Source organism: Stenella coeruleoalba (genome assembly GCF_951394435.1).
Source record: "Stenella coeruleoalba genome assembly, chromosome: 6".
Taxonomy (NCBI): domain Eukaryota; kingdom Metazoa; phylum Chordata; class Mammalia; order Artiodactyla; family Delphinidae; genus Stenella; species Stenella coeruleoalba.
In genome coordinates, this window is record NC_137151.1 from 115211422 (window position 1) to 115227543 (window position 16122).

At 39.4% G+C, this 16122-nt stretch overlaps 1 protein-coding gene across 1 annotated transcript in view; it reads left to right on the forward strand.

The window, feature by feature from the left end:
* Nucleotides 1–16122, forward strand: part of NYAP2 (neuronal tyrosine-phosphorylated phosphoinositide-3-kinase adaptor 2) — a 248234-nt gene that overhangs the window by 94842 nt on the left and 137270 nt on the right. The window contains exon 3 of the mRNA XM_079925315.1: nucleotides 1598–1899. Coding sequence (XP_079781441.1) covers nucleotides 1598–1899 — 302 coding nt within the window. The remainder of the gene's footprint in view (nucleotides 1–1597; nucleotides 1900–16122) is intronic.

Here is a 16122-nt window from a genome sequence, read left to right on the forward strand (position 1 = left end):
ATATTCTTGTTGAATCCTTTCTGGCTCTATTCACAAGGGTCATATAATTGTCATAACTCCTTCAGCGAAGGGGGAAAAACAAATATTTACCATGATTTTTCCCACTGGAATGTAAAATGTATGACAAAATTAGAGTCATGAAAGATACAATAAAGAGCCAGCTAAAATTAAGATTAAAAAAAGGCCCCAAAAAATTTATATCTGGAAAGGTAGATTCAACAGGCTTCCAAAATTCATATACTCAAAGACACTTTTTTACTTCATACATGTCTAAGAAAATCAACCCAATATTTCTAACAATTCTTCTTTTTGTTTCCTTTACTGGTGAATGAGCAAAAATGGGGAAAACTCTAGAAAAACCTCTCTTAAAAATTCATATTGACATTCATTTCCTTTTTCTTCATAGAGTCACCATTACTTAATAGAATAGAAAGGTGCCCAACAGTCATTTCCTATATGATTAACTGAGCTTCAAGCTGAGAGAGTTTTCTTATATATTTTAAAATTTCTGTTCAAACTTTCCAATGTAAAACTTAAAAACCTTACATTTGGAAACCTTGCATACTCTGAATAGGACTATCCTAGGATCGGATGAGATTTTAACTCTGGATACATCTCTTTATCAGATGCTGCTATTTGATTCTGTGAGACTAATCTATTAGTAGAACTAAGTTACTAGTGTAACCAAAGGATTCTGGAAACCCGAGAGAGATTAACAATTATTCTGTTGATTTAAGCAAGTATTTTCCCCTTCCTTCCTTCCTTCCTTCCTTCCTTCCTTCCTTCCTCCCTCCCTCCCTCCCTCCCTCCTTCCCTTCCTTCCTTTACCTCCTCTTCACTTCCTATCTCTCTCTCCCCCCTTGTACTGGTAACAGAACCCCTTTTGTTGTTGTTGTTGTTTTGTTTTTCCCTCTATATTAACTAGGTAAAAGTAAAAAAAAAGATCTTGATGAAGTGGAGAAGAGTTTCAAATGCTGCCCCCTTGACCTCAGTCATGTGTCAAAAGTCTATGACATATATACACTACTATATATAAAATAGATAACTAATAAGAACCTACTGTATAGCACAGGGAACTCTACTTAATACTCTGTAATGGCTTATATGGGAAATGAATCTAAAAAAGCATGGATATATGTATATGGATAACTGATTCACTTTGCTGTACACCTGAAATTAACACAACATTGTAGATCAACTATACTCCAATAAAAATTAAAAAAAAAAAGGCAATCTACAAGTCATTGTCACAAGGAATTCTTTTTTCCTTTTTAAGCCACAGACAAGATTTACCTGAAAGTAGAGAAAAGCAATTGAAGATGAAATGTGCTACGTGGTAGCTTTTTTTTTTTTTTCTTTAGAATACTATTTTGAGAGTATGTGGATACTAGGATACCAGAATTTCTGATTATGATTAAATTGTATTTGCTTTACTGTCATATTGAATGCAAAAGCATAGAATATTTTCATGTTATTGGAAACGTTTCGTCACCAGTGTCAAGTTAAAATGTGAACTATCAACAGTTATAGATATGCTTGTGCCCATGATCTTGCACATCCTGGCTCACTTGGCGCGGGTTTCGTCTTTCTTTTACAGCATAGGTGGAGAAGTAGGGCGAGGCCACGAAGGAACTTATGTGGGCAAACACTTCCGCATGGGATTCATGACGATGCCCGCTCCTCAGGACAGGCTGCCCCATCCTTGCTCCAGTGGCTTCTCTGTGAGGTCGCAGTCGCTGCACTCGGTCGGGGGCACAGACGATGACAGCAGCTGTAGCTCCCGGAGACAACCACCCCCCAAGCCCAAGAGGGACCCCAGCACCAAGCTGAGCACGTCGTCCGAGACGGTCAACAGCACGGCAGCCAGTAAGAGCGGGAAAGGCCCCGAGCGGAACGAAGGTAAAACCCGCCAGGCCCACTTCACTTAGAAAGAAACTTCAGGCCACGTGTCTGGATCCGCATACTAACCAGCATCTGCCTTCCTCCCTGGGTCGCCTAGTCCTGTCTCCCTCCCCCTGAGTCTTAGAAAAGAGGAATCCAGGGGGGATGGCTATTTATCTGGGTGTTGTCAAATGACACCCAGAAAAATGTATTTAATTTATAGCCTCGGAAAAGGAAAGCAATATATGACTTTTCCAGCTCCCTTTAAGCTTTGAATCATTAGAAAATTATCTTGCCTAGCAATATGTCTAAAATTTATATTTTCTTGCTTTTATTAGTATTATCTGTATGATTATAGAAGTATCGTGATCATTAGGGAGCTTTGTAATGCAGGAAAATATAAAGAAGAAAAATTGTAATCATCTTTAGAAATGATCATTTTTTTAACATTTTGCTGTACTTCCTTCCAGTGAATATGAATTTATGCATGTTTGTGTGTATGTTTCTAGTATACACACACGTGTGCACGTATACATATTAAAGTCTCTACTTCAATCTCTATTCTATTTCTACCTATATTTATATTTTTCCTCAGCCATGAAATACATAAATCAAATATATCTTAGTCTCCTTGCTGGTCTATGATTATAAATTAGGTCAGGTTAACACTATATCTCACCAGCTCTTTAGCCTTGCTTGAATAAATAAGTTTCAGCTTTCCTGAGTTTTTCCTGAGAGTCCCTTGGTGGGAGAGTAGTTGCAAGTGTGTTTTGATACAGACGCATTCAGATTTTTGTGTGTCAGTTGCGGAAAATGCTTCAGGGTGTCCAGTGCTGCCAGTGGCCAACTTGAGAGCATGGCTGTATGAGGTCCCAAGGTCTTTCTCTTACCCTGTCTGTCCCTGACATTCTCCCCAGTTGGCTTCCCTGAGCGCCCAGTGTTCCAAGTTTCCCAGTAGCTTGCAGCAGAGAGCGGAAGCCAGGTGGTCCTTTCCTCAACTGGGTAGGTTTCTTTGTCACCTGGGCTCACCAGTCCCTCACAAAAGCTCCCTCATCTTCTGGTCTAATCCTTCTACCGAAGCTCAAACCTAGTCCATGAGACGAGTGCCCAGGAAGCATGTACCATCTTTTCTAATAGCCTCATCTCTCCTTTCTCCCATATTGGTGTCCAAGTGCCTATTTAGCCAAAAAAAAAGAAAAAAAATCTTCAGAGTATATTGAAGAATACAAATAAGTGCCTGGAGATGGAGCGAACCCATGCATTCTATAGGGAAAATCTCCACTTATGCTCAGTTTTTTCCTACTTCACATATATGTAAAAATACATCATGAGTGTGTGTTTGTGAGATTATATGTGTGAATAACATGTGTATATGTATATTTACAGAATCGAAATCCTAGTGTATAGAGTTCTGTGTTTTATATTTTCAGTTATTTTCTTGTGACTATTTTCCATGGCATTCAGTTTGTTGGGAAACACCATTTTTAGGAGGGGCATATACATCATGATACTTTATTTAATCATTATCTCTTTGATGAGGTCTTAGGTTGGTTCCAGTTTGTTTTGCTATAATGAATATCACTGCAGTGAAGATGGGTGTGTGTCTGTGTGTCTGTTTGTGTAACTCTATTGTTCCTCTGATGTCTTGGAACAGATTAGAATTCTGAGCCTTTTTACTCATGAGTCAAGGTCATCAGTATGTCCTTCAACTTGTAACACATTGATGTTTTAGAGACAATTTAGGTGTTTCATTTACTTGTTAATAAACTAAAAGGCTCTAGAGATCTGCCTTCTGTAAATTTTAAATATTGTTCCTAAGTTTCCTCTGCTATTGATATATTGTGCCTTTCATTTCTCTTTATATCCTGTGATCTTGTTTCCAAAAATCACCCCTTTCCTACTTTTACTGCCAGAAAACTGCATAATTATTTACATTAGATTGTTTTCCAAAGCAAGTTACTGGTTTGGAACAGTGGTCTCTGAATGATGAGGGCCTAGAATGATTCAAGAATAAGGAGGAATGAAAGACCCATCGGAAGGGGAGGGGAAAATAAAACAGACAAGGCAAGCAGACAGTAAGGAGTGTGTTATCAGGAGCGTAATGCTCCTGGAAACATTCCTGGAAGCAGTGTAACGTATACACTTCCGAATAGCACCCCCCAGGAAGGGGACCTGGGGCATTCAAAGTAGACACATGTGGAAAATCATGATTGTCCCACAGAAGAAACATTTGAGTGGTGATTCAATTGTCTTAAGAATGAACTTATTACCATTCATCTGAGATGCTGTAGGTAGCTAATTCCTGAAGTAGAGAAGCTCATAATTCTTTCAGATCCCTTCTCCATCTAAAGATCTAAGCCTCTAAATAGCTAGTTATCAAACAGAAGACAGCAGCTCTGTTATCTTTATTCCTTCTGAGGACAGAAGGGGAGACAGTGAGTAAATTACAGCAGCAGCAAAGACTTATCTCAGACTTGGAAAACTACTTTATGGTCAGTGAGGCTTATTAAACATTAGGTTCACGTTCAACATCTTTCCTCAGAAGGACCTCTAAGGATGGGTTGAGAAGCCTTCAGCTGTAGTGCTTCTTTGAGGGTGGCCAGTGGACCAGATGGACTATTAAGATTCAGTGCAGAAATGGTCAACTTCTGTGGAAGAGTGATTCTCAATGCAAATTTCACCTTCTCTTCAGAACACTTAATCAAAAGACAATTGCAAAACTGGATATATTCAAATCTCTTCTTCCAACTTATGACTTCAGTAACAGGAGAGAATCAGGGCTCAGTTGAGACATGGGAAAAAATTCTTGAGTCCAAATGCATGCATGCATATGTGTGTACTTAAAGCCAAAATTATATAAATATGTACATTGCTCTTTTATGAATCCTCAATTCTTTATAATTGTGAGTTAACTGGAGTTCATTACGGAACATATGTTTCCTTTACAATTTTTCTAGCTATCAACATTATAACAAAGATGAAAAGTGACTTTTATAAATCTTGGTCTGTCTTTTCTTTTTACATTAAATGTCAGCAAAATCAAAATATTGATTCAGTGGCATTAGAATGATTTCCATGGTAACCAGCTTCTATTTAAGTAGGGGCTTATGACTTCCTTGTGGCTAAAAGTAAAAAAGAACTGGACCTGTAGCAAAACGGCTTTTCAGAGTAGGAAAAAAATAGTTTAGTTATGAATACAACCAAAACTCACATGCCAAGAAAATTATAATTTAGCTTTTAAAAATTGTAATTCTGTCATATTGAAAATATATATTTACTATTCTATTTTAGGATCTTTTATAATAACACCTTTAAAAACATGTACAGTAGAGAAGATAAATTGATCATAAATATGTGATAAATATTTTAATTGCCCTTTGTATTGCTTCAGTGTGATGCCTGCTTAGTTTGAGGAAAGATCAGATGAAATAATGGGAGTTAACTAGAAAGGAGGAGAGGCCTGAGAAGCTGTGTCTTGTGTAGGATACAGAAAAGGCAGGAACCGTGCAAATTCTCATTCTGCGTTCCCATTGCTCAGGTCAACACGTATCCCATTTACCAGTAGCATCATCCCTAGAGATGCTCTGAGGTGCAGGCAAAAGAGGCTGTACTTAGAATCTACAGACCAACATTGACTTTGGGCCAGTGACCTAATGAGACTCTTTCTTTACCTTTAAAATGATTATAAAGCACTGAAAACTGATCATACTGCCTCCCTCACAGGCTTATGACAAGCCAGTGGGCTAATGGCCACAATGGGGCATGATAAAAAGAAATTGCTGTACAAATGTAAGTTCATACAATTTTAAATGTGTACTTACTACCTATTAATAGGCTTGAATAACATGAAATTTTAGTTTAGTGTAGCATATATATTAAAAATAAATAGGAGATATAAGGCCTTTATTATGTTGAGGTTGGTTCCCTCTATGCCCACTTTCTGGAGAGTTTTTATCATAAATGGGTGTTGAATATTATCAAAAGCCTTTTCTGCATCTATTGAGATGATCATATGGTTTTTCTTCTTCAATATGTTAATATGGTGTATCACGTTGATTGATTCACGTATATTGAAGAATCCTCGCATCTCTGGGATAAATCCCACTTGATTATGGTGTATGATCCACTTAGTGTGTTGTTGGATTCAGTTTGATAGTATTTTGCTGAGGATTTTTGCGTCTATGTTCATCAGTGATATTGGCCTTTAATTTTCTTTTTTTGTGATATTTTTGTCTGGTTTTGGTATCAGGGTGATAGTGCCCTCATAGAATGAGCTTGGGAGTGTTCTTTCCTCTGCAATTTTTTGGAAGAGTTTCAGAAGAATAGGTGTTAGCTCTTCTCTAAATGTTTGATAGAATTTGCCTGTGAAGCCATCTGGTTCTGGACTTCTGTTAGTTGGAAATTTTTAAATCACTGTTTCAATTTCAGTATTTGTGACTAATCTGTTCACATTTTCTATTTCTTCCTGGTTCAGTCTTGAAAGATTATACCCTTCTAAGAATTTGTCCATTTCTTCTAGGTTGTCCATTTTTTTTGACATATAGTTTACAAAACAGAAACAGACTTACAGATATCGAAAACAAATGTATGGTTACCAAAGGGGCAACGAGGATAAATCAGGAGTTTGGAATTAACATACACACATTACTATATATAAGATAAATAACCAACAAGAACCTACTGTATAGCACAGGGAACTCTACTCAATATTCTGTGATAACCTATATGAGAAAAGAATCTGAAAAAGAATGGATATGTGTGTATGTATCACTGAATCACTTTACTGTACACCTGAAACTAACACAACATTGTAAATCAACTATACTCCAATTAAAATAAATAGGACAGGAAAAGAAATATATTTAGTATAATGAGGAAAACATTTTTATTAAACTTCAAGTACTTCTAACACTTTAGACTCCTTTAAAAAATTTAAGTATTCTTTTTTTTAACTTTTTTAATATATTGGAGTATAGTTGATTAAGGGTCTTCTTTTTTTGAAGTATAATTAAGGTATAACGTGTTAGTTTCAGCTGTATAACATGATTCAATATTTGTATATGTTGCATAATGATCACCACAATAAGTCTAGATAACATCCATCACCATACATATCACCTATTTTTTGTGATGAGGACTTTTAAGATCTGTTCTCTTAGCTACTTTCAAATATGCAATACAGTATTATTAACTGTATTCACCATGCTGTACATTAAACCCATAGAACTTATTTATTTTATAACTGGAAGTTTGTTCCATTTCACCCATACCTCCCAAACTAAGTATTCTTAACTTTCATTTGTTTTAAGCCATTCTCAACTCTTAATTTATGATAACGCTTCATGATTGTCTTTACAAAACAATGAACTGGGATAGTTCTCCTGGTTTCGGAGCACAGGCTCCGGACGCGCAGGCTCAGTGGCCATGGCTCACGGGCCCAGCCGCTCCGCAGCATGTGGGACCTTCCCGGACCGGAGCACGAACCCGTGTCCCCTGCATCGGCAGGTGGACTCTCAACCACTGCGCCACCAGGGAAGCGCCTATCTCCTGGTTTCTGATTTCACCTTCTAGAGATGTTTGGTAGAGTCGTATCTATGAATTAAAAATTGGAATACCTGCAGGAACATTTGGAATCTGACTGTCCTCAAAAACTTGAACTGTGTGGTTGAGCCAGAACCAAAGGAAGGCTAAGTTCATTATAGAATCACTGCCTTAAAAACAAAACCAAACACAAATCCCTCTCTCAAGGTTACCAAACAAAGTAGATTACAGCCTTCAGCAATGTTACTTTTCATGCCGCCATTTATTCTGCCAATGCTTTGAGTGCCTACCTGGTCGTACTGGAGATCCGGTGGTGAACAGAAGTGGTCCTTTCTTTCATGTTACTTACAACCAATTTTGTTTCCAACTCTCCTGCTTGGCCTGTTTCCCTCTATCCATATCACAAAGCAAGCACTGATGCACAAGAATCTTTTCTAGAAACCAGAAAATCTGGCATGATAACTACGTGAGCATCCTCCATGTTATTAGTTGTTTAGCTCTGGAAGAAACAGCTTAACACATTTTAATAATGTGGGTTTTTTTTCTTTCCTACAAAGAGTATTTGTTGCTCTTTCGCTGTTCAGTGCTAACAGTTTAAAGGTGCCTGAATCTGATTTTGTACCAATGTACAGCTTTGTAAGCAACCTGTGAGCATTTGAGGAGAGAGGAGGAGAAACAAGTTGATTATGCTTTTTACTGTGGGGAATTTACAGGTTTACCAGGTCAGAATTCCAGTTTGGGAACCTGAATCAGCCCTAGTCAGGGCCAGCCATAAACTTGATTTTGCTTTCTCGATGACTAGCCCAGATTTCTGACCCTTCCAAGTACTCATATAAAAATTTAACACTTCCCTTCATGACTCAGCATGACATATTAGCAAAACATGGGCTTCAGAGGCAAACAGACATATCAGTGCTGCCAACATTTAATACAGTGTCTCTCACAGCCTCATTTTCCTCATATGTACAATGAGAATAGCAATCCTGGTCTTAGGTGGTAGGTGGAATCTTGTCCAAGATATTTATTCAAAATTCCCCATTCCTTGGTATAATTCACCCTGGATATTCCCTGGAACTGACAAACCATCAGTGGCCTGAAGATGGAAGGGGCCATGTGGCATGGAACGTGGGCACTCTCTAACAGCCGAGAGTAGTCTCTGGCTAAAAGCCAGCAAGGAAACAGGGACTTCAGTTCTATAACTACAAGGATCTGAATTCTGCCAACAAGAATGGGCTTAGAAGTGAATTTTCTTCCAGAACCTCCAGACGAGGACCTAGACTGGCTGCCACCTTGACTTCAGCCTGAGCAGAGAACCCGGCCTTCTGGGTTCTGGCCATGCCAAGACTTCTGATCTATAGAACTGTGAGCTAATAGAGTGGTATTGATTTTTAAGCTGCTCCATTTATGATAACTTGTTACACAGCAATGGAAAAGTAATCCATTTTACCAATTTGGAGGCAAAAAAAGTGGGGCAAAATCCATTAGCAAAGCACATAGCTGAGAGCCTGCAGAATAGCAGATTCTCAGCACCCTGGCTGCCCTTCCTCTCAGCACTGGGCTGTATTTTCGGATAGCAGAGGGTAGTCAAGACCGTGCTGATAGCGTTCCAGATTTCCCGGACCAGACCTTGAAAGTAAATGAGATGATAGAAGCTCAGAAAATGCTGACATATTCGGCCTCTCGAGTATCTGCTTAGCTCTTTCTGAATTTGTTTGGATCTTGTCTCGAGAGGTATGTCCTTTCTCGCCAACAGTGTTTGTTGTTTCAAAGGGCTCAGCGATGGCTTTTCAGTGGTGTTTTCAATGACCCATTTAAATGACTGCAACTTGCAGGCTTAGTGCCTTTTTTCACATAACAAGTGGCACTTGTACATCACAGTGTGCTTTCTAGAAGTGTTCAAAGCCCCATTTAGCACCACACTAATAAAACACAAGGGAAGTGGGAACAAGCTCTCAAAATTTCCATCGTTTTGGCATTGGGTAGTGTTCTAGTGTTTTGTTTTATGGGATGAGACATGGGGAATTGTCATCGAAGGCCCACATTCCTGGGTTTCACTTTCCAGGTTGACAGAATCAGAAGCTGCTAGGCTTCCTGGTGTAAAAGCCATCTGTCATACCAGGCTGCTCAGACGGAGACAGAGCTGTACATCTAGTGTGTGATCTTTTCCTAATGTACCCTGGGACCTATGAATAAAACCGTTTGTAAGTCAAATCATCTTTCTCTTGGTCCTGGCCGTGGCTATTGATTCTAGTCCAAAGAACTCCCCTGCCTCTATATGGTCTCACTCAACACCCTTTTAGTAGCAATCTGGATTTGGCCTCATTTGTCTCAGTGTCTTAGATTCATAAGAGAATTTTTATCCATGTTGTTTGGCACAGATGGATTCTTCCGTGAGAAACCAATAAGCTCAAACTTCCCGAGTGTCTGTTGTGATCAGGGCATTAACTGTGAAGGTATTCTGTTGCTGTACAAGTTGACACAAATTTTCTGGCTTAAAATAATACACCTTGATTATTTCACAGTCTCTGAGAGTCAGGAATCTTCTCAAGGTCTCCCAGGGCTGCAATCCAGGTGCCAGCTGGGGTTGGAGTCTTGTCTGAGGCTCAGGGTCCTTTCTTGCTCATGTGGGTATTGGCAGAATTTATTTCCCTGTGGTTGTAGAAGGCATGACATCTTACTTCTTCAAGGACAGAAGGAGAAAGTGTCTCTCTCCCTTTGATTCTCTCCCTTCAGGGAAGGCCTACATGTTCTCTTAAAGATCTAACCCAGGATAACCTCCCTTCTCATAAAAGCAGAGTCAACTGATTAGGAACCTTAATTACAGTAGGAAAATCCTTTCACCTTTTTCCATATACTGTTACTCAGTCATGGGAATAAGATACCATCATATTCACAGTGCTGCGTGCACTCAAGGAGAGGGAATCATACAGGGTATAGGAGTCTTGTGGACCAGCCTAGAATTCTGCCCGCTTGGGGTGATATAAAGGAAAATATGCATATATCGCTTTCCCAGGAACTATCTAACTGTCTAGTTAGATACTTAAGAAGTCAACTAGTGGAAAGTTAATTAGCAATGCGCAAAGCAAGCTATAATTCAATGGAATAATGTAAATACCACAAGACATCTAAATAATTGGTAAATAAAAAGGGCAAAATATAACTCCCTTCCCCATTTCTCTCTTTGTCTTTCCTTTTATCCAAATAAAAGAAGTCATCCCTGCTGCAAAATGCCTGAATTATTATTTTTGAGTTGAAAGTGAGAAAATCTCATTTCTCTTGGCCTCAGCCTTACCAAAGGCTCATGGAAGTCTTTCTCATGGAAGACATGAGAAACTATACTCCTCAGTCTGGCAGCTCCCAGGCCAAAGGAATTCTGGAGCATAAAGATCTAAGTAAATTATTGACACCAAAATGGTGCAAATATGAAAAATTGTCGTGTGTATAAACGTCAGTGTACTTGATCCTCACTGCCGATTTGCCCAGCTGGTGAGCTCTTTTGTTGACCCAATGGTCTAGCTTGACCCAGCACAGTTACTGTCCCCTAAAACCCCTGATGGATGTGGGCTAGATAATGCACAGCATGTCTGATGTGGTGAGGATGCTCCCCAGGGCTTTGGCCTGTTGATTCCTCCAGAACCCCAGTATTGTAGGGATTAGTGGCGGTAATTCATACTAAGTACCTTCCTGTCCTCTGTCTACCTGTTGAGTAGCATTTTGACGACAACATGAGACTGTGTGTTCCTAAATTATGCAACTTCTGAATTGCAACAATATCATCAATTTCCAGTTATGGGTAAATAGACATCAGAAAGCATATGTCCTCAAATGAAGAAGAAAGTACTAAATGTAATCTTCATTGCAACTTTCCTCATGGTCCCTGTTTTTGTTGGGCCTCAAACTTGGATAGAGATTTATCTCTTCTGTGCATTTATACTGAAGCATTAGGAAGTAATATAGTGAATTCTTAAATTACTAATTACTAATATTTTGTAAGGAAAATGAAGGAAAGGAGTTGATAGCTGCCTGCCTTTCTTAAATGGTCTCTACCTCCTTTAGCTCTCTTCTCTACAAAACTGTCACCTCTCCTCTGTTTCTCTAGACTTCATTCTGGCCACTGAATCCTGAAGCTGAGAACGTCGTCCTTAGAAGGCAATTCAGAGCCTCCTTGCACTTAAATAAGCATGTTCCCTGGGAGTTAAGCCAGCCCTTTCCCTATCTTTCCAACCTCAGTCAGTATCCTTCTGAGGGTATTCCTGATAAAAACATCTTCTCCCATTTGGTTATATAAAGCATTTGATATTTTACCAAACAAGTTAAAATGTAATTTTTGTTTTTAAAATTGGCATAATCTCCTTTATATCTATACTGTCCACTTCATAGATTTAACAGTAATGGGAAGGAGTCTTTCCAGTGGGTGAACTTTCCTCAGGGCATGCTGGAAATTGGATTAGCTCATTTCAGAGGAATCCAACCTTGACTACTAATCTTACCTACTTCTAACCTTGACCCAGTGGCCTCTTCAGCCACTGTCCTGCATGTCTCCTTCCTTGTTCAGCCAAGTTCTAAAAGGCCTTCTGCATGTCCTTGCTCCATGTCCGCAATGCTCATTTGCACCAGATCCTCACTTTATTACCGACTCCATCTTCACTGTGCCACTGAATCCAGTCTTGGTTCCCATCTCAGTGGCTTCCTGCTATGCCCATCCTTTGCTGTTTCTCGTCAGCATTTTAGACTATTGATCGCTCCCATATTTCCTAAATCCTCAATTCCTCTGTTTTTCATGCACGGCTCTCTACTGGTTTTCTTCCTCTGACTACTCTCTAAATCTCTTTGAGGGTATCTCTCTTTTTTTTTTTTTTTTTCCGGTACGCGGGCCTCTCACTGTTGTGGCCTCTCCCGTTGCGGAGCACAGGCTCTGGACGTGCAGGCTCAGTGGCCATGGCTCACGGGCCCAGCCTCTCCACGGCATGTGGGATCTTCCCGGACCGGGGCACGAACCCGTGTCCCCTGCATCGGCAGGCGGACTCTCAACCACTGCGCCACCAGGGAAGCCCATCTTTGAGGGTATCTCTTGTTCTGCCTGATTCTTAAATGATGATGTCTCCAGACTCTGTCCTTGGCTCTTACCTTCTACTCTATATTTGTTGAATAAGTAAGTGATGAATTCTACACACTCTCCGAATGTCTGACTGCATCTCTGGACCCGCATCTCTCTGTAGATGTCACAGACTCTCCAAACTCATCATATCTACATTGACCCAGCAGTTTCCTCGATGTTTCCTATCCTGATACTCAGTTTAGAAAAGCAAGAGCTTTATCAGATTGCTCTCCTGACATCTAATCAGTTATTAAGAGTAGTCAGTTCTGCCCCTCGTACCTCTCCTGTCTGACCCTCTCCATCATTTGCACTCTTGCTCTCCTATCTCAGACCATCATCATTTCTCACCTGCACAACTGCTCGGGCACCTCACGGGTCTCCTTTCCTGCAGTGTCACCTTCTCACATCCATCCTTTTTACTACCTCCAGAGAGGATTTTCTCACATGCATGCCTGATCGTAGCACTATTCAGCTCGTGATTTCATCAGCTCATGGCCTGTTCCTTATTTACCCGATAAAAGCACAACACTTTAGCATAACCTTCATTGTCTGGCCCCTGCCAGTCCCCAGAGCCACATCTCCCACCATTCATGCCTCTTGTAGCATTCCCAAACTATATAATTTTCTCTGAACAAGGCAAAATTATTCCTGCCTCTGTGCCCTTGTGTGTGAAATCCCGTCTTTCTGGAACGCCTTCTCCAAATTAGTTTCTATGGCAAATTTCCACTCATATATCAAGATACCAGTGTAACTGCTACCTTCTCTGTGACAATGTATATAAGCACATTTTTTTCTGTGTGTACTTTGTGTATAACTCCAGTATATCTATTGTTATATGTTATTCTAAGTATTTGCCTAATTTTTGTATCCTAATGAGTCTAAACACTCCTTAGAGATGTGGACCTTTTCTTATTGTCTTTGCACCTTCAATGCCTACCACAGAGTAGGGCTTAATATTAAGGTAAAGTTGAAGGAGTACATTTTTAATAACATGCTATTTCATAAATGAGTCTTCCAGAAGGCTAATTGATACGAAGAGCCGTTATACTTTCAAGCATCTTTAACGTAGAAAGAAGTTTAGGCATTTGGAGCGCTTAGGGGAAAAGCACAGTGGTTCGTGATCCTCAGGGAGCAAGTACCTCGGCCATCCGTCTACACTTCAGTCCCAGCTTTGTGTACGATACCGTAACCAGGCTGAATGAGTTAAAAGATGAGATGGTTCTGCTTGCTCCTAGGTTTGTAAAACCTTATAATATACTTCCTCCATTGTTTTACATTTCTGAATCTTGGTAGGTACACAAATTAATTATGGGCAGTGGCGAAGAATACTGTTGAGAAGCTGTAATATGTTATTGTCACCATGTACCCTTTAGTTTATCTTCATGTTATAAATCAAAAATGTTCTGCCTGTGCCCTTCAGATAAGGTTTAAAAAATCAAGCTTCTCAAGACGCAATAGAGAACTGAGATTTCTTTCCCTTAAATGACTTCTGGAAGGTGTTTTCATCTTTCCTATCCTTAAATATTTTGGGATTTCCCTTAGCCATTTACGTTACAGTCTTAGAGGCCAGGTATGTTGTTCCAGGTTAATTCTGTGTTTCCATTCTGTAGGCATCTATCTTCTGAGCAGTTCTTCACTCTATTGTGAAGCAGAGTATGTAAAGCCATTTTTTTAAGGCAGAGTGACTGCATGTGTGCATAAATCTTGCCTTTAATTGACCTCGACAAAGCACATACTTACGGCAGAACGAGTGCTTTGACTTTATGGCCCTGTGTCTGTACTGAAAGTTTCTATAATATGTATTGCTTTCTACATTTTTTCTTGTTAAGTGGGAGGGTAGTGATTTAAGACAAGCTCTTTTAAATTTTTTTTTGCTATTAATGTGTATTAAATTAAGTTGATTATATGGAGCAGAACATGGGAACACATTGCCCTTTGGAAATCTCTGCTTTCTGACAACTCCATCTAATGAGAACAGCTGAAACCTAAGAAGAATTAAAAAAAAGCTTAGGAGAGCCCAACTCCTTCTCTCACTAAGGCTTGTGAATTTTATAGCATATCAATTGCAAGGCTTTGTTTTTTTTTTTTTTTAAACTTGGTATAAATTTGTTACTAGGAGCAATGAATAAGCCTGGAAAAAGGAAAAGCAAGGACTGTTTTACTGATACTAAGGGGAGAGAAACAAAATTTAAAGAATTTATATATTTCGTATCAAGTCAAAGAGCATCAAAAGGCCTTGATTATAATTAGCCTCGTTTTACTTTCAGTGTTAGTGTGAGAGCCCTGAGGATGTCATTAGTAAACAATTATTTGTTGAGTATGTGCCATGTGCCAGGCGCTATGCTAGGTAATAGAGAAACAGGACAACTATGTTATATTCCCTAAAAAAACTACAACCCAGGGAGGGCCACTGATAATTAAACAGCCAGTCACAGTGAAGTGGGATCAGTTTCCTGGTGGGGGAAGTACAGGGCCCATTGTGTGAGCATAGATCAAGGGCACCTACCCCAACTGGAAGAGTCAGGGATGGATTCTCAGAGGAAGTATCATAAACTGCTGAAAATAAGGGTGCAAGATATTTTAGAAATATTCTGTATGAAAATACTTAAAATGAAAAAGTGTATTGCAACTGAATGAGAACATTCTTCTTCCTCCAGAGAATGTGGCAAAGCAAACTGAGTTACATCCTTGTAGTTCTAAATAACCAAAGTTCTACTCTCCATATATAATCTTTATTTGGGGACTTCAGATGTTTATTTTATCTTGGAGAATCCTCCATCTCTGTGAGATGTGAAGGGCTGGGTTATCTTTAAGAGAAAGCTAAGTGTAGACAGAGATGAAATTCAAATGGAGATACTCACTTCACAGAATAAATAGACCTTGCACCCATATGTGAAATAGAAACAAGAGACATGAAAATTAGACCTGTCTTATTTTTATGTATTTCAATTTTATTTCCTTTCTCCTAACTGGGACTAGATAATTTGGCCATGATTGTTTACATGACATATAAGCTTGGGGGATAAAAGGAAATGTATGCTCCATCTATGTGCCGTTAGATCAGAGAAGCCAGAGCCATGTAGATCTGTCCCTTAGCTGGGATGCTTTATCCTATTCCTAACCGAAAATTAGATTTCAGCGGCTGCGGAAATCTTTGTTTTAGCAATGTGTGCACACCAGCTTGACAGTGAATACTGGATTAAATATAAAGTTAATTGCCACATTCAAAAAATAACCAAGTAGGAAGTTGTTGATTTGGTTAAAGTGGTAAAAACGAATTTGAAAGTGTTGAGACAACATTCTTCTATGGTTGTAGAGGAAAAGCTATGTCTTTAGGGCTGAACATAGAGTGATGAACAACTTTTGTAATTTGCAGTCTAGGACTAGTGGAAGGATTACCGTCTCTCTCAGTCCCCAAAGGATATGGCAATGCTGTCTATAGCCACTGAAAACAAGTTAAATTCCTCCATTATGGACCAGTATGTTCAGACAGGCAGCTGCTTGTGATCTGTGAGGCTGTTCCGTCAACAAGTATTTATTGAGTACCTACTATGTGCCAGGTACTGTTCTGTGAGTTTGAGATACATCTATGAGCAAATTTT